Source organism: Hyla sarda, chromosome 2, assembly GCF_029499605.1.
Source record: "Hyla sarda isolate aHylSar1 chromosome 2, aHylSar1.hap1, whole genome shotgun sequence".
Classification (NCBI taxonomy): Eukaryota; Metazoa; Chordata; class Amphibia; order Anura; family Hylidae; genus Hyla; species Hyla sarda.
In genome coordinates, this window is record NC_079190.1 from 101,790,255 (window position 1) to 101,815,763 (window position 25,509).

The window sequence follows — 25,509 nt, forward strand, 5'->3', positions numbered from 1 at the left end:
AGATCGTCCATAATATAGCAGAGATGCGGCTCTATACAGCGCTCACATCTCTGCACTATACTCCGGCCAGTGATCTGAATAGAACATCACTCATTCATATTTTCCGCCCAGAGCTGTGATTGGGCGTATGGTTGCAGCCAATCACTAATCTGAGGGAAATATGAATGAGTGAGTGGCCAGAGTATAGTGCAGAGATGCGAGCGCTGTATACAGCCGCTCTGCATCTCTGCTATAGACAGGAGGATTGCAGCGGATGTCAGTAGCGATACCCACTGTGATCTTTCCTTAACTGCAAGTACTACTACTCCCAACATGGAGCACACTCTGCTCCATGCTGGGAGCTGTAGTACTTGCATTAATAGACAGATCCCAGTGAGTGTAACTTCTGACACCCGCTGCGATCTGTCTATTAATGCAGGTACTACAGCCCCCAGCATGGAGCATAGTGTGCTCCATGTTGGGAGCAGTAGTACCTGCAGTTAAGGAAAGATCACAGCGGATGTCACTACTGACACCCGCTGTGATCCTCCTGTATAATGTATAGATGCGGCGCTCTTCTCTGGTCTCCTGCATGGCCGTATATATACACATATTCCTATTTACCACAGAGAGCTGTGATTGGCTGGAACCATCTGGCCAATCACAGCTCTCTGCGGGAAATATGAATATGTGTATATATACGTCAGTGCAGGGGACCATAGAAGAGCGTCCGCCGCATCTATACATTATACAGGGGGATCGAAAAGGAGATCTGTCAATTAGTACAGGTAGTACTACTCCCATCATGGAACAGTGTGTTCCATGCTAGGAGGAGTAGTAATACCTAAAAAAAAAATGTTAAAAATAAAGAAAAAAAAAGTGAAAAACACAGACACACTACATTTTTATTATTTTCGGCTAAATTTTTAGGTCCCCACCCGCCCACATAAATTGATCCCTGTTTAAAAAGTAATAAAAATGTTGTTATTAAAAAAAAAAAAAGATACATTTCGTTAGATACAATTTTTTTCTTCACTACTGTATCTTTTATTTTATTTTTATTTTTTTAAATGGTGCCCTACGATATTTTATCAAAAAAAGGTATCTCCATCACTTTTTTGGATCGCTAAAGTCCAAAAAAGAATAAAAACAGCCTGCAAAAATGCCAAAGTTAAAACGCACATATCGTTTTTCTTGGCGTTTTTCACTCCCATAGACTTGAAAAAAAAAAAATCGTGGCTCAACATGCTGCGATTACCAATGATCTGAAAAACGCCAAAAAAAAAAAGAGTGAAAAAACACCAAAAGGATTAAAAAAAACGCCAAAGTGAAAAATGCCAAGTGGAATAAAAATTTTGTGATTTCTCATTGATTTACAGCTAACATCTGTCCGCAGAATGCGACAGAATTGGCATTTTTCTTGGCGTTTTCCCCACCCAAAAAGTGGAATTCCAGCCTTATACATACCCCATAATGATGATAAAATCAATGACTTACAGAGATGGGCAAACTAAAGAAAGAGTTCACTGGGGGGAGCTTTCATGAATTACATTTATGTATTGATCAACACTGAGGGGTAAACAGCAGTATACAATGTTCCACTGCTACAATACAACTTCTCCCTGACAAAGGCTTTAGCTGTATGCCAGAGCCTGACCTTATGACTTCTTCCACAATTATCAGGATAGACACAGAACAAAGTGACAATGGGAACGGAATTGCCTTTTATTTAAACTGGTGTATCCCCACCAGTGTGACTCCAGCATATGTAAAACTACAACTCCAAACAGGCTTTGTCTGTCCGCGCATGCTGGGAGTTTTAATTTTGCAACAGCTGGAGGCACCCTGGTTGGGATACACTGATCTAATTGGTGGTTCTCACTTGTTTTTTGCCTGAGATTTATCATTGTTTACAAAGCTTTCATTGAGTTATAGACGAGTCGACACAGAGACGGAAGGGTACTGCATGGAGATCCTTTGGATAGGGGATAAGATGTCTATGGCCAGAATACCCCTTTAGGGTGCGTTCACACGCTAGTAACTAGACGCGGGTTTGCCGCTGTGGGAAACCCACTTAGAGTTACGCTACCATTCATTTAAATTGGGTCTCCGGACAGTCCGCAAATCTGACACTATTGCGGACTATCTGTGGACCGATTTAAATAGATGGTAGCGTAACTCGCAGCGGGAAACCCGCTGCTAGTAATAGAGTGTGAACGCACCCTTACACTTTTTTTTTTAGGGGAGGGACTTTTTTAAATTCATTTATTTGTTTATTTTTTAATTACAATTTTTTAGTCCCCATAGGGCAATGTTTTTCAAAACTCCCTGCATGGCCAAAAGGATGTCTGGGCATGCTGGGAGTTGTAGTTTTGCAACAGCTGGGGGCACACTGTATGGAAAACACTGTCATGGGGACTACTAAATGCAATCTTTTGATTGCAGACACTGATTAATGTTATGCCATATCACAACATGGATCAATGTTATCGGTGCTCCATTACTACAGGCTGCTGAGGCTGCCTGCATTATTGAAGTGCAAATTGGACGAGTCGGTGGCAGGTAGGGACCCTCCGCTCTTCCTCTCAGCTGATAGTGGCCTCACAGGTTTGGCCCCTGGTGTCCTGATCAGCTCCACAAAGCTAACAAAGATTGTTTTCGGCATCTAAAGGGTTAATGTCGGACATCACCCGGATTGGTGATGTCTGACATCAGCCAGTATGAAGTGAGCTCCTGAGCTCTCTGTGTTCCAAAAAAGAAGAGAATTTCCTCTAAAGTATTCAGCAGCCAATAATTACTGAAAGGATTAAAGATTAAACAAATCTGTTTAACTTTCTGGCACCGGTTGATAAAAAAAAAAAGTTTTCCACCGGAGTATCCCTTTAAGGACAAGGTTCAGGCTGTTTCCACAGAAGACCACGCTATGGAGTCCTGCTAAATAAATCCATACGTCTCGACTGAAGTCACTAACTATAAAGCTTAACTCCGATAATGCTCCGGCAGTAGGATACATGTTTAAATCTCCTGGCAACTTTGTAGTCCGAGACTACAGTGATCAGGATATGGATTTGCCCCATAAACTCGCATGGGACTTCAGGCAAACCTGTATCCTGATCACTTTAGTCTCAGGCTGCGAAGTTGCTGGGACAGATATCCTGCTGCATATAATTGCAGTTACACTTTAAAGTAAATGGGCCTGCTGCGGTACACCACAGTATACGCAGGCTTCCCTTTTTTCACTGGATGCCAATACAGTGACCCCCCCCCCGACCTATGATGGCCCTGACATACGATCATTTCAGCATATGATGGCCATCGAATAAACGGCTATCCGGCAGCGCAGGCTGCTTCAGCTGCCACCGGATAGCCGTTTACGGTGCCCCGTGTGGTCCGCTGACGATCTCTTACCTGTCCTCAGGGCTCCGGCGCTTCCTCTTCGAGATCCCCTGCATCGTCGGCGCTCTCCATCATCGTCATCACGTCGCTGCACATGCCGTCCCGTCATCCAATAGGAGCGGCGTGCATAGCGACGTGATGGCGGTGAGAGAGGATGCCGGGGAAGCAGAGGCCTTGCCGGAGACGCGGCGACAGCGATGGAGGGCGACATCCAGGGCAGCGGTGACTAGTGGTGACGGTCCGGAGCGGCGGGACAGGGGAGTACAACTTCCTCTACCAGTGGTCTTCAACCTGCGGACCTACAGATGTTGCAAAACTACAACTCCCTCAACATACAATGGTTTCAACAAACGATGGTTCATTTGGAACGGATTACCATCGTATGTTGAGGGACCACTGTATATACCTAGGACAGACTGCATTACCTCAGTGTGAACCTGGCCTTAATGAACACATACAGTACATGACAAGAACACTGACTCCATGAATAGGGCGCTCGATCCTTATTAACTCAGTAGTAAAACAAACTTTCACACATCTCCTTTCAACAGTCTGTATTACAATGACTCATGTTTCACATTTGGCTGCCATTTATAATTGTTCTCAGACTATTATTTTGGTGATCAGACGAGGGATAATCTCACCAGCATTTGAGAATCACTGATGCAGAACTTCACACAGAGCCCAAGCTAGTCCTGCTTCTGGCAGCTGATCTAGCTGGATGGTACTGAAAATAGTTCATTCACCTATCATACAAAATCCGGACATCTCAAAGGAAAAAATCTGCAATCTAGTGCTGGAAGGACATTCATCTGGACGCACAGGCTTTGGTGTATGATATGAGCAGAGGACACAGCTCCGCGCTGCAAATGGCAGCTGTGTGATCTCTTTACTGAAAGCCATGTGTAAACCGAGTTGTAGAACACACCCACGGGCATCATGTAGGGCACATCTAGGGCTGGGCGGTATGACCAAAAATGCATATCACAGGATTTTTGCAAGTTATGGCGGTTCCACGGTATTTAACGGTATATTTCTCTAAAACTCACACCCTCTCCTCCAGGCCGCGGTGCTTTAAATGAATGAGATGCGGGCCGCGGTGCTTTAAATTAATTAATGACTTGCGGGCCGTGGCACTTTAACTGAATGACTTGCGGGCCGCCGGCACGCTGTCACCTCCCCGTGCAAGCGCTAAAAGCCTGGCTTTTAGCGCTTGCAGGGGAAGGTGACAGCTTCCAGCTCCCAACTTAAAGGAAAACTGTCAGATATTTTCTCCCGCACTATCCACAAGTACCGATGGATAGTGTGGGAGACGCTGATTAAAACGAGCCCTACCTTACCCAGATCCGCCCGGCCGTTCTCCTGCAATTGTAGTTTTATTATCTGTTGAAATCTTCCTGTAACTGGCACAGGCGGGGCTTCTGCAGCTAACTGGCACTGACGTCAGCGCCGCTTATGAATATTCATAAGCGGTGCTGACGTCAGTGCCAATTAGCTGTAGAAGCCCCGCCCGTGCCAGTTACAGCAAGATCTACACAGAGAATAAAACTACAATTGCGGGCGAACGGCCAGGCAGATCCAGGTATGGTAGGGCTCGTTTTTATCAGCGTCTTCCGCACTATCCATCAGTACCGTCAGCCAGGCTTTTAGCGCTTGCACGGGGAGGTGACAGCTTGCCGGAGGCCCAAAAGTCAGTCATTTAAAGCGCCAGCGGCCCGCAAGTCATTCATTTAAAGCACCGCCGCAACTCATCTGCAGGTAATAATTAATTCATTCTAGGGGGGTGGGTATTGCGGTATGGGGAAAATTCATATTGTGCAGGGAAAAAATTTCGGTATTCGGTATGAACCGGTATACCGCCCAACCCTATGCACATCCATGCAAAAATTACCTACATTCATGCCATATGTGTAAGATAAAATTAATATAGTGCAAAAGATTGGACCAAACCAAAACATCTGAACATAGGAGCTGGACTGCCTCTTAGGGCCTTCAGATGTATTTAGCACAGCTCAGAGATGTCAGTCATTAGAAGACAACACATCTTATAAGGGTACTCCAGTGGAAAACATTTTTTTTATCAACTGGTGCCACAAAGTTAAATAGATTTGTAAATTACTTCTATTAAAAAAATCTTAAAACTTTTGATATATTATAGATTAATTTATGCAGAATAACTTTCCAATTGCATGCTATTAAAAAATATGCTTCTTTCTATTTAATTTTCAACTTTGAAAAAAAGACTACTAGGGGTGTCCCTACCATTTATTTATTTATTTATTTTTTAATATAGATTTCAGACTCATGCTGGAGTCCTAAATCTCAGACTGCAGTCGGGACACAGACAAACTCCCTGCCAGGGAGCAGTGTTGAGCTTATCTGTGTCCCGGCTGCAGTCTGAGATTTAGGACTCCAGCATGAGTCTGAAATCTATAAAAAAATAAAAAAGGACTGCTAGGGACACCCCTAGTAGTCATTTTTTCAAAGTGGAAAATTAAATAGAAAGAAGCATATTTGTTAATAACATATTATTGGAAAGTTATTCTGCATACATTAATCTATAATATATCAAAAGTTTTTTTGATGAAAAGTACCCTTTAATCCTTCCAGTACTTATTAGGGGCTATATGCAGACGGGGGTTCTTTACTGTAAGGGTACTCCAGTGGAAAACATTTTTTTTTTTTTTTTTGTTATCAAGTAGTGCCAGAAAGTTAAACAGATTTGTAAATGACTTCTATTAAAAAATCTTTATCCTTCCAGTACCTTTTAGCATCTGTATGCTACAGAGGAAATTCTTTACTTTTTGAATTTCTTTTTTGTCTTGTTCACAGTGCTCTCTGCAGACACCTGATGGCTGTATCAGGAACTGTCCAGAGCAGGAGAAAATCCTCATAGCAAACCTATGCTGCTCTGGACAGTTCCTGACATTGACAGAGGTATCAGCAGAGAGCACCGTGGAAAAGACAAAAAAGAAATTCAAAAAGCAAAGAATTTCCTCTGTAGCATACAGCTGCTAATAAGTACTGGAAGGATAAAGATTTTTTTTAACAGAAGTAATTTACAAATCTGTTCAACTTTCTGGAACCAGTTCATAAAAAAAAAAAAAAAAAAAAAAAAAGTTTTCCACTGGAGTACCCCTTTAAGAATACAAAATCTTAAAAGGGGTACTCTGCTGCTGAGTGTTTTGAACAAACTTTTCCGAACGCTGGAGCCGGTTGTGATGTCATCACGCCCCGCCTCCTCAATGCAAGTCTATGGGAGGGGGCGTGACGGTAGTTTGAGCAGCGGAGTACCCCTTTAAGAAAAGCACCATTCAAGCCAGGGGCAGTATGATAATAATGGTGTGTCAAAACAACTTTACTGAAGAGTAATGCAAATTAGATTGGGTGCCCTATAGTTTTGAAAATCTGCAGAAGAACATGCTAATCTTTTGACATCTCTATGGTGTGGCAAAACAAAACTCTGGGGTTCACTTCCCCACAATACAGAACATCTTAAAGAGAGACAAATTAAGGCCAATATTTCTATCCAATGTTTTATTGCAGATTCCACCTAAAAAATGTACATGGATCAGCATCCAAAATAGCATGGGGGGGTCTAGGTATTTATCAAGTAAAAAAAAAAAAAAAAAAAAAAAAAGTGAAAAATTATTTTAAGAAATTGGCAAACTTTTTTTTTGCAATATTATTTTTTGGTCTTCTCTCCCAGGCTTGCCAAATTGGCAGTGCTTACAGTCAAGTGGGTGTGGTTTTGTACGAAGATTTCAGGAAGGGTGTGTGGGCAGCCTCTACTGCGCTGGGATTTATATAGAGCATGCCAGCCTGTGCCCTGACCAGGGATTACATTTCACTAAAATCAATGGGAGTCAGATTCCAGGTGTAATTCATGCTGAATCAGAGGGAGAATAGGTGACAAATTCAGAGTGGGGAATCTCCCCTTGAGCTAGGTGTCCTGTAAACACCCTAAAATAAAGAACTCTGGTAGGTGATAGGTGGCAATGGGCTGTGTCCCTGCACACCCTGACACTGTCCCAGTGTGACAGACTGTAACTGACAGCGGAAAGATAACATCCAGTGATCAATATTTTTTCTATCATTTTTTGCACTTTCGTTATTTCCTCCTCACCGTCTAAAAATCATAACACTTACATTTTTCACCTACAGACCCATATTAGGGCTTTTTTTTGCACCACTAATTTCACTTTGTAATGACAATCATTTAACCACAAAATATATGGCGAAACCAGAAAAAAAAAATATTTGTGGGGCAAAATTGAAAAAAAAATGCCATTTTGTAATTTTTGGGGGCTTTATCTCTACGCAGTGCACTTTATAGTAAAAATAACACCTTATCTTAATTCTGTAGGTCCATACGCTTACAAAGATACCTAATTTATATAGCTTTTATTTTACAACCTAAAAATTATTATAACTGCATGCACCAAAATTTGTATGTTGAAAATTGTCTCATTGGGCTCATTTTTTGTGCTGTCATCTGAAGTTTTTATCGGTACCATTTTTGTTTTGATTGAACATTTTGATCGCTTTTGATCGTGCAGTTAAATTAACATTATATTTTTGTAGTTTGGACATTTGCGCAAGCGGCGATACCAAATATGTTAATTTTTTATTATGTCTACATATTTTCTTATATGGAAGGGGTTTTTTATTTTTATTTTTTTTAAATAAACACTTTTATAGTCCCCTTAGGGGACTTTTAGGAGGAATCAGTAGATACATCATGCAGATCAATGTAGTTCCATAGAACTACATTGATCTGTGTGCTCTGCGCTCGATTGATAAAGCCTGGATCAGCCAGGCTTTATCAATCACGGAGCCGGGACCAGTGCTGGAGGAGAGGAAAGCCCTCCGGCTACCTCCAAAGCCGATCGCACTGCGGAGGGGCATCCACCCCACTGGTCCACCAGGGAATGGTTTAAGGTCCCTTTAGACGCCAATGTCAACTTTGACAGCTGCGATCTAAAGGGTTAATAGCCAGCCGCGGCGATCGCCGCATGTCGGCTATTAACGCATCTATAGCGAGGGCTCAAGTCAGAAGCCCACTTCATACACTGCTTGCAGTTTTAAGATGAGCCGGCTCATCCTTAGACGCCAACCAGTTAAACTATTTTCTATTCAAAATAAGGCTCGGTTTCCACACAGGTTATTTTTTGCCGCTGAAGTTTTCCAGCCAAAGTCAAAAGTGGATCCAGTAGGAAGGAGAAATAAGTATTCCCTTTATATTTCCATTCCTTCTTCAATACACTTCTGGCAGTGGCAGTTTTCTATAAAAAGAAAAAACGCTAGAAAAAAAACCTGAGTTAGGCTGCATTCACATCTCGTTTTTTCAATATGGTTCCTGTATCCGGTTTCAGTGAAAAAACTGTATGGAACCGTATTGCAAACCGTATGTATATACATTTCATAAAAGAAGTATGCCAACCGTAGCACCAGGTTGTGTACGTTTTGCATCATTTACGGTTTTATCCTTTTTTTTTCCCGTACACAACCGTAGTCTACTACGGTTTTATGTCCAGGTGAAAAACTGGATACAACCCGTATAAGTTTTTTTTTTAAATGGTGGTCTATGGGAACCGTACTGAACCGTATGTGCGTACGGTTCCATCCGGTTTCCACAATACGGTTTTGCAGTTGCGCAGTGCACCCCGAAAGTTCTTCCCACAAATAGAACAAGAAGAACTTTATTTAATTCATGACAAACATAAAACCGCATCCATTTTTTTCCTCAAAAAAACTTATTAAACCATATGCAACCGGACATCCGTTTTCAAACCATATACGGTTTAAAACCGTACAGAGGTATATATGGTTGTACAGGGTTGGGTCCGGTTTTGAGACATACTTTTTTTTACAAAAAAACTGATACGGGAACCGTATTGCAAAAACGAGATGTGAATGCAGCCTTAGGCAGAATGTCTGTACAGAAAGTCTCAGTGCGGACATTCTGCAGACTGTGGGCACCGGCATGACATGGGATTCTGCTGCATTGTGCACATGGCAGAATTTCCTTGGCAGATGTTTCTAATGTTGAAATTTAAATTCTGCTGTCCGCAGAAAGAATGAACATGTCCATGTCATGCCAACACCCGCAGAATGCCCGCACAGAGATTTTTCGGTGCGGACATTCTGCCGTGTGAACCCAGCCCAACACCGCATGAGCGCTGGAGGTAAGTACTGGTTTATTTGTTTTTTTATATGCTGTAGAATGGGCATTGTTCTAAAAGAAAAAAAAAATCTCACCAGATAACCCCTTTGGGTTTGAATCAATTGTAAATGACTTGACAGAGAAACAGTCCTATTTATTGTTAAAGGGGTTATCCAGGGAAAAAACTTTTTTATATATATCAACTGGCTCCAGAAAGTTAAACAGATTTGTAAATTACTTCTATTAAAAAATCTTAATCCTTTCAGTATTTATGTGCTTCTGAAGTTAAGGTTGTTCTTTTCTGTCTAAGTGCTCTCTGATGACACGTGTCTCGGGAACCGCCCAGTTTAGAAGCAAATCCCCATAGCAAACCTCTTCTAAACTGGGCGGTTCCCGAGACACGTGTCTTCAGAGAGCACTTAGACAGAAAAGAACAACCTTAACTCCAGAAGCTCATAAGTACTGAAAGGATTAAGATTTTTTAATAGAAGTAATTTACAAATCTGTTTAACTTTCTGGAGCCAGTTTATATATATATATATATATATATATATATATGTATATATATATATATATATAAATAAGTTTTTTCCTGGAATACCCCTTTAAAGAAATCAATGAATTTCTACCACCTTTCCTAGTTTAATATTAAAGGAGAACTCCAGAATATAAAAATTGTCCCCCATACTGCCGGCAGTAAAAAAATAAAGATGTACATACCTTCCTCCGCTCCCCCGGGGCCTCCGCTAACAGTCTCCGGTCTCCGCTGTGATCCTCTTCCTGGTGGTCGGTGAGTCATACTGCACTCAGCCATTCACCGGCCGCAGTGAAGTCCTGACTCGGCCGGCGGTAGGCTGAACAGCAGTGTGAGAACGCTTCAAGACACAAAATTTTTCACTACACCAGCACCTGCTGCCGGAACCAAAAATGTCACACTACCGCTCACCGGCAACCAGGAAGAGGATCGCGGCGGAGACCGGAGCCGATTACCGGAGGAGCGAAGGAAGGTATGTACATCTTTATTTTTTTACTGCCGGTGCATTGCCGTAGAATGAGATTTGCCATAGAATGAGATGGTCCGCCTCCATCACATCCTATTGGCTCACTCTTGTCACGTGACATATTTAAACGTCACGCATCGATGCACACAGTAGTGTCAGTTTGGCTATCACAGGGAGAGGATCTCCTCTCCCTGTGATAGCTGAAGCTGCACGGAGCTCTCATGGCCTCTGTGGCCTGACAGAAGCTCACATGTACGCAGCTCATACGGCTTCCTCATATACATTTACTGTTGATCCACAGCGCTATCGGGATCCCTATGTCCGATGGCGCTGTCATCAGTGTGCGTCCCCGCGAGCGCCCCACGCCCGCAGCTCTACTCCCCGTCCCGTTAACGCTCAGTGAGCGGGGAACAGAAAGTAGAGCATCGGGCGCAGGTTAAGTTATACGGGTAGTGCTGCGCATGCGCAGTACTACTTTACCTGCGCCCGATGCTCTACTTTCTGTTCCCCGCTCACTGAGCGTTAACGGGACGGGGAGTAGAGCTGCGGGCGTGGGGCGCTCGCGGGGACGCACACTGATGACAGCGCCATCGGGATCCCGATAGCGCTGTGGATCAACAGTAAATGTATATGAGGCAGCCGTATGAGCTGCGTACATGTGTGAACTTCTGTCGGGCCACAGAGGCCATGAGAGCTCCATGCACCTTCAGCTATCACAGGGAGAGGAGATCCTCTCCCTGTGATAGCCAAACTGACACTACTGTGCGCATCGATGCGTGACGTTTAAATATGTCACGTGACAAGAGTGAGCCAATAGGATGTGATGGAGGCGGACCATCTCATTCTATGGCAATGCACCGGCACTGTGGGGGACAAATTTTATATTCTGGAGTTCTCCTTTAAGTTTATTCTTAAGAGATAATGAAACAATTACACTTTTGCTTTGTCATGAAGATTTTGCTTTTCTCACAAAATCTATTCGGTCTACGTGTTGCTTAACCCCTTAAGGACCGGGGTTTTTTCTGTTTTTGCATTTTCGTTTTTTGCTCCTTGCCTTTAAAAAATCATAACTCTTTCAATTTTGCACCTAAAAATCCATATAATGGCTTATTTTTTGCACCGCCAATTCTACTTTGTAATGACGTCAGTCATTTTGCCCAAAAATCTACGGTGAAACGGAAAAAAAAAATCATTGTGCGACAAATTTGAAACAAAAACGCCATTTTGTAATTTTTGGGGGCTTCCGTTTCTACGTAGTACATTTTTCGGTAAAAATGACACCTTATCTTTATTCTGTAGGTCCATACGATTAAAATGATACCCTACTTATATAGGTTTGATTTTGTCATACTTCTGGAAAAAATCATAACTACATGCAGGAAAATTAAAATTTAAAATTGTCATCTTCTGACCCCTATAACTTTTTTATTTTTCCGTGTATGGGGCGGTATGAGGGCTCATTTTTTGCGCCGTGATCTGAAGTTTTTAACGGTACCATTTTTGCATTGATAGGACTTATTGATCGCTTTTTAAATGATATAAAAAGTGACCAAAAATTCACTATTTTGGACTTAGGAATTTTTTGGCGCGCACGCCATTGACCGAGCGGTTTAATTAATGATATATTTTTATAATTCGGACATTTCCACACGCGTTGATACCATATATGTTTATTTTTATTTACACTGGTTTTTTTTTTTATTGGAAAAGGGGGGTGATTCAAACTTTTAATAGGGGAGGAGTTAAATGATCTTTATTCACTTTTTTTTTTCACTTTTTTTTTGCAGTGTTATAGGTCCCATAGGGACCTATAACACTGCACACACTGATCATCATTGATCACTGGTTTCTCATATCAACGATTCTGCCGCATGACTGCTCATGCCTGGATCTCAGGCACTGAGCAATCATTCGGCGATCGGACAGCGAGGCGGCAGGTAGGGGCCCTCCCGCTGTCCTGTAATCTGTTCGGGATGCTGCGATTAGCCGCGGTTATCCCGAACAGCCCGACTGAGCTAGCCGGCAACTTTCACTTTCGCTTTTAGCCGCGCGGCTCAGCTCTGAGCGCGAGGCTAAAGGGTTAATAGCACGCGGCGCCGCGATCGGCGCTGCGCGCTATTAGAGGCGGGTCCCGGCTTCACTATGACGCCGGGCCCGCCGTGATATGACGCGGGGTTACTGTGTAACCCCGCATTATATCAGGAGAGCAGGACCAAGGACGTACCGGTATGTCCTTGGTCCTTAAGGGATTAAGAGTGTAATATGCCCATGTCATCACGCCCCTGCCAAGGACCATCTGGAGTCAAGATAAGGAAGACTATAGCACGCACATACTTTCTTTGTCTTCAGATTGGCTGAACTATGGACAATCTATATATAGAAAACTCAATGGCCCTGATTTACTACAGCAAATCCGACATGTTTTGTCGGGTTGTGCGCCAGATTCTGTTGCATTGCGCCACAAAGTCTGTCTGCGCCAGAATTGAAAAAACCCAGACTAACTCTCCATTTTGCTAAGAAAACCCAAAAAAGAGGCGTGACCGACGGGAAAATGGGGTGTGGTCTCCGAAAGGGGGCGTGTTCCCGACATTTTCACAAAAAAATAACATATTTACTAAGGTTTCTACATAAAATGTGGTGGATTTGAGATGAAGAAAACCAGACAGATCAGAGCATGTGTAAAAAAGCAAAGTGTAGGGTAAGGGGAAAATGTAGGGAAACCTTAGTAAATACCGTGGAAAATAAATTGTAGGGAATTAAAACCCACAAAGAAACCTACACAACACTCTTAGTAAATGAGGGCCAATGTGTGTGTGTGTGTGTGTGTGTGTGTGTATGTTCCAGCATCACGTCCAAACGGCTAAAGATATTAACATGAAACTTGGCATACATGTTACCTATATGTCATCAACAAACATAGGATAGGTGATTTAACCCTTACTCACCCCCAGTTGCCAGGGGCAGGGTTTATGTTTAAAGTCCCATACAAGTCAATGGGAAATATATGTTACTGCATAACTTCCAAACGGCTGGAGATATTTCGATAATACTTGGTCACATGTTACTTATATGTCTACTTAAAATATAGATCCACTTAAAATAAAGGATAGTTCATTTAACCCTTAACTACCCTCATTTGTGAGGGTCAGGGTTTTTGTTTAAAGTCCCATGCAAATCAATGGGAAATGTATGTTCTCACATAACTTCTGTACGGCTGGAGATAATTCAATACATGGTACACATATTATGGGTCGGGATGTCGGGACGGGAGGTCGGGATGAGGGGTTGGGATATAACAACAATATATGAGGATGGGATATGAAGTCAAAAGCTTCCTCCTTTGTTTATTTTCCTCCCCAACAAGGATTAGGAAGGAAAAACCGGTCAATGACGGGTATTCAGCTAGTTTACACTAAAAAGATCAATTGCATATTCTGGGAAGATTGTTGTCAGCTGCTACATGTAGGCATGTTTCATTGTAATCTTGCCTAATTAATTAATAATAATTTCTTTTTAATTTGGTCCAGCTGTTTTACATTGTCTTTTCCTTATCATTATCTAACACTATACTATACTATCCTCCACTTTTCTGATAGTTTTCTTCATTCACACATTCCCATAGACCAGTGTTTCCCAACCAGGGTGCCTCCAGATGTTGCAAAACTACAACTCCGAGCATTCCTGGGCAGCCTTCGGCTGTCCAGGCATTCTGGGAGTTGCAGTTTTGCAAAACCTGGAGGCACCCTGGTTGGGAAACACTGCCTTAGACAAGTGTTTCAAAACTTGTGTGTATCTCTAGCTGTTGAAAATCTACAACTCCCAAAAGGATGTCCGGGCATGCTAGGAGTTGCAGCTTTGCAACAGCTGGAGACCTATGGTTTGGAAAACTGATCCACTGACAGTATTTTGCAGATTTTATGACACATGCATTCACACCACGTTTTTGCAATACAGTTCCCGTTTAAGGTTTTTGAAGGAAAAACTGATTCCTCAAAAATGGACTAAACTGTATCAAAACGTGTGTACTAGGGATCGACCGATAATGATTTTTTAGGACAGATACCGATAATCTGTGAACTTTCAGGCCGATAGCCAATAACTTATACCAATATTCCGGTATAAGTTATCCGCTACTTCTCCCCGGCCCCGCAGAAGCCGCTGCAGATCAATTATTTAAGGTGGGTGCTTTAAATCAATAAACTGCAGTGGCTTTTGCAGGGCCAGAGACCGCCGCCGCCACCTACTTCTCTCCCCCTGCCTGTCCTGGGGTCCTCCTGAGTCCAACCATCGCCGCTGCCCCCCTCTGCCTATCTTCTGGCCAGAGACCGCCTCCGCCCGCTTCTCTCCCCCTGGCGGTCCTGAGTCCAACCACCGCCGCTGCCCCATTGCCTCCCCCATCCCCGGTTTTATAATTACCTGTTCCCAGGGTCAGTGCTACTTCTGGCTCCAGCGGCATCCTGAGCTGTCACTGTGCGCACTGAGGCTAAGTTTCTACTTGTTTTTTTGTGCTGCGTTTTTTGGGTAGAAAAAAAACTCATGAAAAAAAGCCAGTGCAATTTCCTGCGTCTGGCGTTTTTTCATTTGTGTGGAAATTGCACCTTGGCAGTTTTTTTTGGTACCCAAAATTTGTTGGGTACCAAAAAAATAAATAAAAAAATAAAAGGATGCGGCAGTGATGGAGAAAATAAATAAAAAAGTGTGTGTTTCACTTTTTTCTATATTTCTTTCATTTTTTAGGTAGTACTACTATTCCCAGCCTGGAACAGACTGTTCTATGCTGGGAGTAGTAGTACCTGTATTATAGATATATCGCCCCGGGTGTCATTCGTGACACCGGATGCGATCGTCCACAATATAGCAGAGATGTGAATAGAACATCACTCATTCATATTTTCTGCCTAGAGCTGTGATTGCGCAGTATGGTTGCAGCCAATCACTGCTCTCAGAGGGAAATATGAATTCTATTCACATCACTGGCCGGAGTACAGAGCAGAGATGGGAGCGCTGTAAACAGCCGATCTGAATCTCTGCTGTAGACAGGACTATCACAGCGGGTGTCAGTAGTGATACCCACTGTGAGCTTTCCTTAAGTGCAAGTACTACTACTCCCAACATGGAGCACACTCTGCTCCATGCTGGGAGCTGTAGTACCTGCATTAATAGACAGATTGCAGCGAGTGTAACTTCTGACACTCGCTGCGATCTGTCTATTAATGCAGGTACTACAGCTCCCAGCATGAAGCAGAGTGTGCTCCATGTTTGGAGTAGTAGTACCTGCAGTTAAGGAAAGATCACAGCGGATGTCACTACTGACACCCGCTGTGATCCTCCTGTATAATGTATAGATGCGGCCGCTCTTCTATGGTCCCCTGCACTGACATATATATATATATATATATATATATATATATATATATATATATATATATATACACACACACACATATTCATATATCCCACAGAGAGTTGTGATTGGCTGGAACCATCTGGCCAATCACAGCTCTCTGCGGGAAATATGAATAGGTGTATATATACACATCAATGCAGGGGAGCAAAGAAGAGCGGCCAGCCGCATCTATACATTATAAAGGAGGATCGCAATGGTCGATCTGTCAATTAGTACAGGTACTACTACTCCCATCATGGAACAGTGTGTTCCATGCTGGGAGTAGTAGTACTACCAAAAAAAAAAAAAAAGTGAAAAAAAAAAGTGAAAAACACACACTACATTTTTATTATTGTCGGCTACATTTTAGGTCCCCGGCCGCCCACATAAATTGATCCCTGTTTAAGAAGTAATGGTACCCTACGAAATTTTTATTAAAAAAATAAATAAATAAATTTAAAAAAAAAAAGGTATCTCCATCACTTTTTTTGGATTGCTAAAGTCTAAAAAACCGCCTGCAAAAACGCCAAAGTTAAAACCCACATATCGTTTTTGTTAGCATTTTTTCACTCCCATAGACTTCTATGGGAGAAAAACGGCACGATTTTGACTAAAATCGGTGGGACATTATCGGCAAGGTAATTGCCGATACCGATAACCTCCAAAATCATGAATATCGGCCACACCGATAATCGTTCGATCCCTAGTGTGTACAAATTTTTACTCGTATACGGTTAAAAACTGTATACAGTTTTAAAAAATGACGTTTTTAACTTTTCACTCCATTATGAATAAAGTTTCACTTGTTTGATTGAAATTCCAAGAAAAAAAAAAAAACTGTGCAAAGTTAAAAACCGGATTGTGAAAACCGAATGGAACCGTTTGCACATACAGTTCTGTATGGTTCCCATTGACTCCCATGTTTTAACCCCTTAACGACGCCGGACGTAAATGTTCGTCCTGGTGAACTGGTACTTAAGGCACCAGGACGTACATTTACGTCCTATGCATAACCACGAGCATGCGCATGCGATCCTGTGGATGTCCGCCATTAACCCCTCAGATGCTGTGATCAATACAGATCACGGCATCTGCAGCATCGCGGTCACTAATATAGAGGATCGGATGCCCCACAGCGGCGATCAGATCATCCAGCAAGGCAGACGGAGGTCCCCTCACCTGCCTCTGTTGCCTTTCTGGCGTCTTCTGCTCTGATCTGCCTTCCCGCAGACCAGAGCAGAAGATGACCGATAACCCTGATCAGTGCTGTGTCCTATACATAGCACTGAACAGTATTAGCAATCGAATGATTGCTTTAAATAGTCCCCTATGGGGACTATTAAAGTGTAAAAATAAAAGTAAAAAAAGTGAAAAAAAACCTCCCCCAATAAAAACGTAAATTGTCCCATTTTCCCAATTTCACCCCCAAAAAGTGTTAAAAAATTAATTTAGATACATATTTAGTATCGCCATGTGCGTAAATTTCTGAACTATTAAAATAAAATGTGAACAGCGTGAACGTAAAAAAAAAAAAAAAAAAAAAAAAAGTCCAAAATAGCGGCTTTTTTTATAACAATTTATTCCAAATTTTATTTTTTTTTTTATAAAAAATGGATTAAAAGTTTTATATAAGCAAATATGGTATCAATAGAAATTACAGATCACGGCGAAAAAAATTAGCCCTCACACTGCCGCTTATACAGAAACATGAAAAAAAGTTATAGGTTTTCAAAATAGGTAGATTTAAACATACTAATTTGGTTAAAAAGTTTGCAATTTTTTAAGCACAACAGTAATAGAAAAGTATGTTGTTATCATGGGTATCATTTTAATCGTATTGACCCAAAGAATAAAGAACACGTCATTTTTACCGTAAATTGTACGGTGTGAAAACGAAACCTTCCAAAATTAGCATAATTACGGTTTTCTTTTTAATTTACCCACATAAATAGTATTTTTTTGGTTGCGCCATACATTTTATGGTAAAGTGAGTGATGGCATTACAAAGGACAGCTGGTTGCGCAAAAAACAACATACTAGTCTGTGGATGAAAATATAAAAGAGTTATGATTTTTTGAAGGCGAGGAGGAAAAAACGAAAACGTAAAAATAAAATTGTCTGAGTCCTTAAGGGGTTAAAAAAAATTATATAAAAAAAAAAACATACGGTTTAATACGGTTTTTCACTCGGACCAAAAACCGTGGTAGGTTACGGTTTTGGGTGCAGGAAAATAAACTGACAAAACCTTACAGGATGCAAAACAGACACAACCTGATGCATCTTTTGGCATACATTTTGGCATACAGTTTTCAATGGAGAGTCAATGCATAGGTTTTCCAATACGGTTCCGTACGGTTTTCACCGTATTACAAAAACGAGGTGTGAATGCAGCCGAACATTTCTGCTCTCCTGACCACATAGGCAACTTTTCATTACACAACACTTTACAGGAACTTATCCAAACGTATAGCCTTCTGCACCGCGGAGCACCCATCAGTAACTTCTGTCTGAATTATACAATGTATCTAACCTAGAAAATATTATGTACAAAACACGCATCATACAACGTATTTAACATACAGAACACACATTAGCCATATGGTACAAGGCATCACCTTCCAGGTCTATTGTAGCAGACATTTTTCCACAAAAAACTTCTCTTTCATGTGTGAAGAACAAGATTCTCCAGTAGAACTCCGATCCTAGCACACCGCATGAACCTGAGCGCAGTGTACAACAGCGACCTCTAGCCTACATTTTAGCGTATGACAATCACGGCAGCCATCTTTGTTAAGGGAACACGGAGCCGGTTAAAACAACGGTGAGGAAGTCACGCTGAACTCATAGACTACATCTTAAGCCGCTCTCATACACTATACATATAGTCATGACTCCAAATTTACCCTTTGGTTCTAATTTACTAATTCGCAAATCAATAAATCTTATGGTTATAAGTTTTCCTAAACTCAAATCAAACATGGCGGCTTTGGTCTTGCTCACGTGACATGCCCTGATACACTGCAGAGCGCCCACCCGGGGAGACAAAGAACACTCCCAGCGGAGGCATTTCCCTTTCAACAAGCGAAACTTTATTGACAAGCGGACGAACAAAGCACAAGGTATTTCCGAGGATTCCTTATTGCGCCGTTTGTCTATTTTAAGTGTCGTTCCCGCGGGGAGACGGGGCCGCTGACTGCTTGTTTTCTCCTGAGCGGGTTCCATTAGCGGCTCAAGCGTTCGGTCCGCGGCTCTCTCCTCACGGCTGTCGCAAAGGCCGTTTATTTGCAGCAGGCCGGCGGGCGTCAGGCGAGAGAGGTGAGTCTGCGCGCCAAGAGCAGAGCGTGTGCTGAGAAAAAGAAATAAAGGAGGGAAACGGCGGGAGAGAAGCCGCAGTGTGTGCACAGCGCCAACGGGGAGCTCGCAGCGGCCGTCATGTGTCACCGGCCCGTCCTGTATGTGCCGGGTGTGTGTGTGTGACCCCTCAGGGGGCGGGCACTTATCAGGCTAGAGGGGAACTACATTACAAGTTGCAGCATTCTTTATTATGTTTCCTCCTGATGTCACTATTTCCCATTGCTTTCTAATGTTAATATAGTGGTATCCCAGGCGAGAATACAGGGGACAAATGACCTGATCTTCTTCTTTGGTAATAAGCACCATTATGTTGTAGCATTTGCTTAATGTAGTGTTTCCCAACCAGGGTGCCTCCAGCTGTTGCAAAACTACTACTCCCAGCAAAAACTGTCAGTACTGAGCAGATCCCACTGGTCAGTAGACTGAAAATAAAACGTGTTTTTATGTTTTTATGTTTACAATCGTGTGATCAGTCTTAACTAGTTAACCTAAAAAAAAACTTATTTAAACCCTAAGACTAAATTTACAGGGCTGTAGTGCTCTAATCTGTTCAGTGTCAGGTGTGCTGTGAAACGTGCCGGATTTGGGAAGGGGAGCCGAATGGACCCTGAACGGCTCCAGACACACTAGACCTTGCTGGGTCCTGACTGAATCTGTTGACTCTAATGGGGTCCATCAGGTGTCTGTTACTTTACAGGAGTTGAGCAAAGAAAAGAAAAAACACTCAACTCCTGTCCTTTCGATGAACTGGCTGACAGATCTCCTTTTACAGGAGCACAATGGCCGTGTGAATGGGATCCAAGTTAATTCAAATGAGAAGAGATTATAAAAAAAAAAAACCTGCCTGACCACTTTTAATGCTACCTGAACCACAAGCCATCATGACGGTCCACAGCGAATGAAATGAAGTGTGTAAGGAAATAAAGCATATCCCCACTCACTGCCGGGTTAGGCTGTCGGAGTTCCTTAATAGAGAGTCTCACCGGACCGTAGCTGCAGAGACGTTGTAGCGCTCAGAGGCTATAACTGGTTATTTTGCGCATCCACGCTTCGTCCGGCCTCCGGGCATGCGTTTGAGTTGTAGTCTTGAAACATCTGGAAGTCCACAGTTCGGAGACCACTGCCCTCTAGATGTATGGCGGGACATGATGCCATTTGTAGGGTCCCCTGCGGAATGTACGGTAGCTCCTTTGAGGGCTGTATAGTTTACACATTGGAGCAGCAATGCAGATGAACCATACTGACATACTACTTAAAAAAAAAAAAAAAAAAAAAAAAAAAAATTATATATGTATGTAAAATTTACTTAAGATACATGTTAATGTGTTCATAGAAAAGCATTATTTATTTTTGCTTTGTACTCAGTATGGTGCAAAAACATTCTTTCCATAGATCTTTATAAAATTTTTTTACTCCGTTACACTTCTTCAGCATCCAGCTGTGTTAGCTCCGATTTCTTTTTACACTTGTACACGGCCCATGTTATTCTCTTTCAGGCTACTTTGTATTTGCTTTACCCCAAATTGTGGGAGCTGCCCTCCTGGGTTTCGTCCCTCCTGTCTATCTGGGCTGGCATGTAACCTCCTCCTAGTTCCTGCTGTTGTCTCTAAGGGTCTATTCACATGGCAGGATTCCGCCTTAAATGAAAGCCCAATACACTTCTATGGGATTCTGCACTCCCGTTGACACTTCTGAATTTACACTTGCAGAAATTCCAAAGTGTCAACGGGAGTGTGGAATCCCATAGAAGTGTATTGGGCTTCATTTGGGATGTAATTCCACTGTGTGAATGGACCCTAACCCTAACAATGGTGTCAATAGCCTTTAAAGAGAACATGTCACCTTGTTTTGGAGCACTTGTTTATGTAATTGGGGTTTAGTGTCCCAAAGCTGCTTGTATCAGGCATAATAAAGCCAGGTCTCCTTTCCTCAGCTTCATTGGTCAATTCTTCCTTGCTTCAGAAGCTGTGTATAGCCTTATAGAGAAGGCTCGGCTGTGTGCCTACATCACCCCCTTGGCTGCCATGAACCCCTATCAGCACCCTACAATTATATCATGGGATCAGAGTCTCCTTCATCTAAACATTTAGATGTTGCAGTCATCTTTGTTTTTTGAATGTGGAAGAGGCTGAATAATACAGCTAGCACCTAAAAGTGATGGTGTACATGCCACTTCTGTTCCTCTGTGGTCAAGATGTATACCTATTAGGGATCGACCGACATTGATTTTTTTTTTTAGGGCCGATAATCTGTGAACTTTCAGGCCGATAGGCGGTAACTTTTATACCGATATTCTGGTATAAGTTATTGGCCAATTTTCCCCCCAGCCCCGCAGAAGCCGCTGCAGATCAATGATTCAAACTGCCGCCGCCCGCTTCTCTCCCCCTGGCGGTCCTGAGTCCAACCACCTCCACTGCCCCATTGCCACCCCCATCCCCGGTTTTATAATTACCTGTTCCCGGGGTCCGTGCTACTACTGGCTCTGGCGGCGTCCTGAGCTGTCACCGTGCATTATCGGCAAGGTAATCGCCGATAACGTACAAAATCGTGAATATCGGCCAAACCGATAATCGGTCGATCCCTAATACCTATATCAATAGTCACTTTTTATAGTTGAATGAAATACTTGTTTACAGTCTGAAACTCATCAGCGTTTCACTTTTATCCAGTGACAAGTCTAGTTTTTAAATTATGAAAGTTTTGCGTTTTATACATTATTTTTCCTGGGATTTAATTTTTACTACTTGAATTTATGACGTATCCTTTATTTTAAAGCTTATTCCTTTTTATATTTCAGACTGAACAATTTCATTGTGATCCCAGGGATGTAGTAGAACTTAATATGGGTAAGCAATGCTTGCATTTTTATTTTTTTTTTATTTAAGGAAGAAAATGTAAAATTATAGTACTTCAACAAACCTTATAGTCTATGTTCATTGCCACAGTAGTTACTAATGATAGTCATAATGCTTCAGCCACAACCTATTGTGTAGAGGTAGGTTTAGAATCCTAGGAGTGCATCCTTTCCTTTATTGTATGTGTAAACTGAGAACTAGAGATGAGCGAACTTACAGTAAATTCGTTTCGTCACGAACTTCTCGGCTCGGCATTTGATGACTTTTCCTGTATAAATTAGTTCAGCTTTCAGGTGCTCCCGTGGGCTAGAAAAGGTGGATACAGTCCTAGGAGACTCTTTCCTAGGACTGTATCCACCTTTTCCAGCCCACCCGAGCACCTGAAAGCTGAACTAATTTATGCAGAATAAGTCATCAACTGCCGAGCCGAGAAGTTCATGACGAATCGAATTTACTGTAAGTTCGCTTATCTCTACTGAGAACATTTAATGCCATATTTACATAGTGTTGCTTGATCAAAACTTTTGACCTCAGAGACATGTCAAAAGCTTTGATCAGTCAGCTTCTGAGTGTTTAGACCCCCACTGATCGCTAGATCAAGCTTAAAGAAGTACTCCGGTGCACACTTTTTTTCATGTTATCCCGTCCGGGCTGCAAAATAAAAGAAAACGCACTTTATCTTACCTGCCAACGAGCCCCCGGAGCTCCGGTACAGGTGTTCGGTCCCCGGGCTGTATTATTCTTACTTCCTGTTAGCCCGGCACGTCACACGGAGCTTCAGCCTATCACTGGCTGCAGCGATGTCCCGCCTCGGCCAGTGATAGGCTGAAGCTCCGTGTGATGTGCCGGGCTAACAGGAAGTAAGAAGAATACAGCCCGGGGACCGAACACCTGTACCGGAGCTCCGGGGGCTTGTTGGCAGGTAAGATAAAGTGCGTTTTCTTTTATTTTGCAGCCCGGACGGGATAAAAGGAATAAAGTGTGCACCGGAGTACTTCTTTAACTGAGCACTTCTCTCCCCTTCCCTCTCCTCACTGCAGGAGACAGATGCTGTAGAAAGTCTATGGAGCCCATGGAGAGAGACAGGGAGAGAATTGCTTAGCTGTATTCTTCCTCCAGTGATGGAGGACTTAGCATCCTAACCCCAACTGCTCAAAGCTTTTGACTTCTTTCTGTCGTGTCAAAAGCATAATAGTAATCTGCTCTCAATATGTTTTCTGAGGGGCTTTCTTTTCCTGTCATAGCAAAGTTTAAAACATGCCTCCCTCTACCTTTTTTATAGTTACTTTTTCATTTAAATAACGCTTTAAATGGAAAATGGCACAAATAGCCTTCTCTGGACCCATGCTTTTAACTTTGGATCTCCATAAAAAAATTTGTACTGTTTAGCACCTTTCTTTTTATGGAAAGAGAATCTTGCTCTGTACTAGAGACAGTTCCCACATTTTATGATAACTTAGGGTAGCATTGAAAAGCTATCCTAGTGTAGAAGAGAAGGAGTAGGAGCAATCAATCAGGTACAGTTTCAAACTACACCTATATAAAAAGTGTTACTTATAGTGGTTCTTAGTTTTTTCTTTGAGTGTTGGAATACTACTAGATTGTGTTTTTGTTTCCCCCCCCTCTTTTGGTAAAGATGAAGATGTGAAAGAAATGGTCTGGGAGAGTGAGAATAACTCTAAATATAAAGCACATTTTAAAAACACTGCACAAGAATCATTTTATACTTACAGCTATCAGGTTGGTACACTTATTTTTTTTATTTTGTGCAACTATGAATAAGCATTTCTAATACATGTTCTTATAAAAACTAAGTTGTAATCCGCTTGTGAAAAAAGTTACATGTTGTTTTCCTAATGGAAGTTGTTGTTGTTAAATATGACATTACAGGAAGAGATAAGCAACAAAAAGGCACACTTTTCTGGTACTTTAAAATTGATTGCCCAGCTTTAGGTTATCAATATCGATACCCCCTGCCCCCCCCCCCCCCCAACCAGCTGGCTAATTGAAGGTTTGGTCCCATTTAAGTGAATGAGGTTTAGCTACATATAGTGTATGAGCCTCAGCTCTTCAAATTGTCTGGAGCTGAGCTTTGTAGCAGACAGATTTGTAGCACCACAGAGCCTGAAATTAGACCACCACCAATCTGTTAACGATGGCCTATCCTAAGGGTAGCAAAATAAAAAATAAAAAAAGTAAAAAATTGACCACAGCACTACCACTTTGCAGAAATGATGAAAAGCTATGGAAACTTTGGACCACCAAATAGAGAACAAATGTGTTTTCTGTTTGGTGCTTAATAAAAAGCTTCCCTGTAGCTTTTCATCATTTTAACAAAGAAATGTTTAGAAGTCTTAAGGTGTAAAGAAGTCCATTACTTTTTTTCTTTTTTTTTTCTTTCTATGTCTTTGGGCCTGGATGTTGAGACGCAACACCCTACATCATGACCATAATTGAGGATCCATTTAGAGAAGTGTTGTACTTCCTTTTGTAGATTTTTGCCACCTCCTAACTCTGTATACTACTTTGCATCCTGTGTACATATTTGTTCTGTGGGTTTTATATACTTGGGGGGGAGATTTATCAAAACCAGTGCAAAGGAAAAGTTGCCCAGTTGCCCATAGCAACCAATCAGATCACTCGTTTCATTTTGCAGAGGCCTTGTTAAAAATGAAAGAAGCGATCTGATTGGTTGCTATGGGCAACTGGTTAAGGCTGGGTTCACACTACGTTTTGTCCCATACGGGAGCGCATAAGGCAGGGGGGAGCTAAAAGCTCGCGCTCCCGTATGTCATTCATTTCAATGAGCCGACCGGAGTGAAACGTTCGGTCCGGTCGGCTCATTTTTGCGCCGTATGCGCTTTTACAACCGGACCTAAAACCGTGGTTGACCACAGTTTTAGGTCCGGTTGTAAAAGCGCATACGGCGCAAAAATGAGCCGACCGGACCGAACGTTTCACTCCGGTCGGCTCATTGAAATGAATGACATACGGGAGCGCATACGGTGACATACGGGAGCGCGAGCTTTTAGCTCCCCCCTGCCGTATGCGCTCCCGTATGGGACAAAACGTAGTGTGAACCCAGCCTAACTTCCTTTGCACAGGTTTTGATAAATCTCCCCATTGGATCTTAATTTTCCTGTTTATATTTTTTAGACTACTCCTATGCATCACAGGCACTATGACAGATCTATTGTGAAGACTCTTCATAAACCATTCTTTAACACAGGTAAACCTTTTTGTAATAGAAAAATGCATATCATAAGTTTATATATAATGCAACCTTTTTCACAACACATGCATTATTAACATTCTTTTTATGGACAAATTTATACTAATTTGTTTCTATGTTACGTTGAAATGTTCCTTTTT

At 42.2% G+C, this 25,509-nt stretch overlaps 2 protein-coding genes across 6 annotated transcripts in view; one reads left to right on the top strand and one right to left on the bottom strand.

The window, feature by feature from the left end:
* PFKM (phosphofructokinase, muscle) overlaps window positions 1-18,633 on the bottom strand; it is a 101,296-nt gene extending 82,663 nt beyond the window's left edge. Inside the window, exon 1 of the mRNA XM_056562714.1 lies at window positions 18,544-18,633. Coding sequence (XP_056418689.1) covers window positions 18,544-18,568 — 25 coding nt within the window. The 5' untranslated portion in view covers window positions 18,569-18,633. The remainder of the gene's footprint in view (window positions 1-18,543) is intronic.
* A 135-nt stretch (window positions 18,634-18,768) lies between these two features.
* Window positions 18,769-25,509, top strand: part of SENP1 (SUMO specific peptidase 1) — a 35,178-nt gene continuing 28,437 nt past the window's right edge. Inside the window, exons 1-4 of one of the 5 annotated variants that reach the window (XM_056562725.1) lie at window positions 18,769-19,047; window positions 22,080-22,128; window positions 23,774-23,877; window positions 25,294-25,366. In XM_056562725.1, the coding sequence (XP_056418700.1) occupies window positions 22,125-22,128; window positions 23,774-23,877; window positions 25,294-25,366 (181 nt within the window). In that variant the 5' untranslated portion in view covers window positions 18,769-19,047; window positions 22,080-22,124. The other 4 variants (XM_056562724.1, XM_056562723.1, XM_056562722.1 and 1 more) reach the window with 4 other exon arrangements.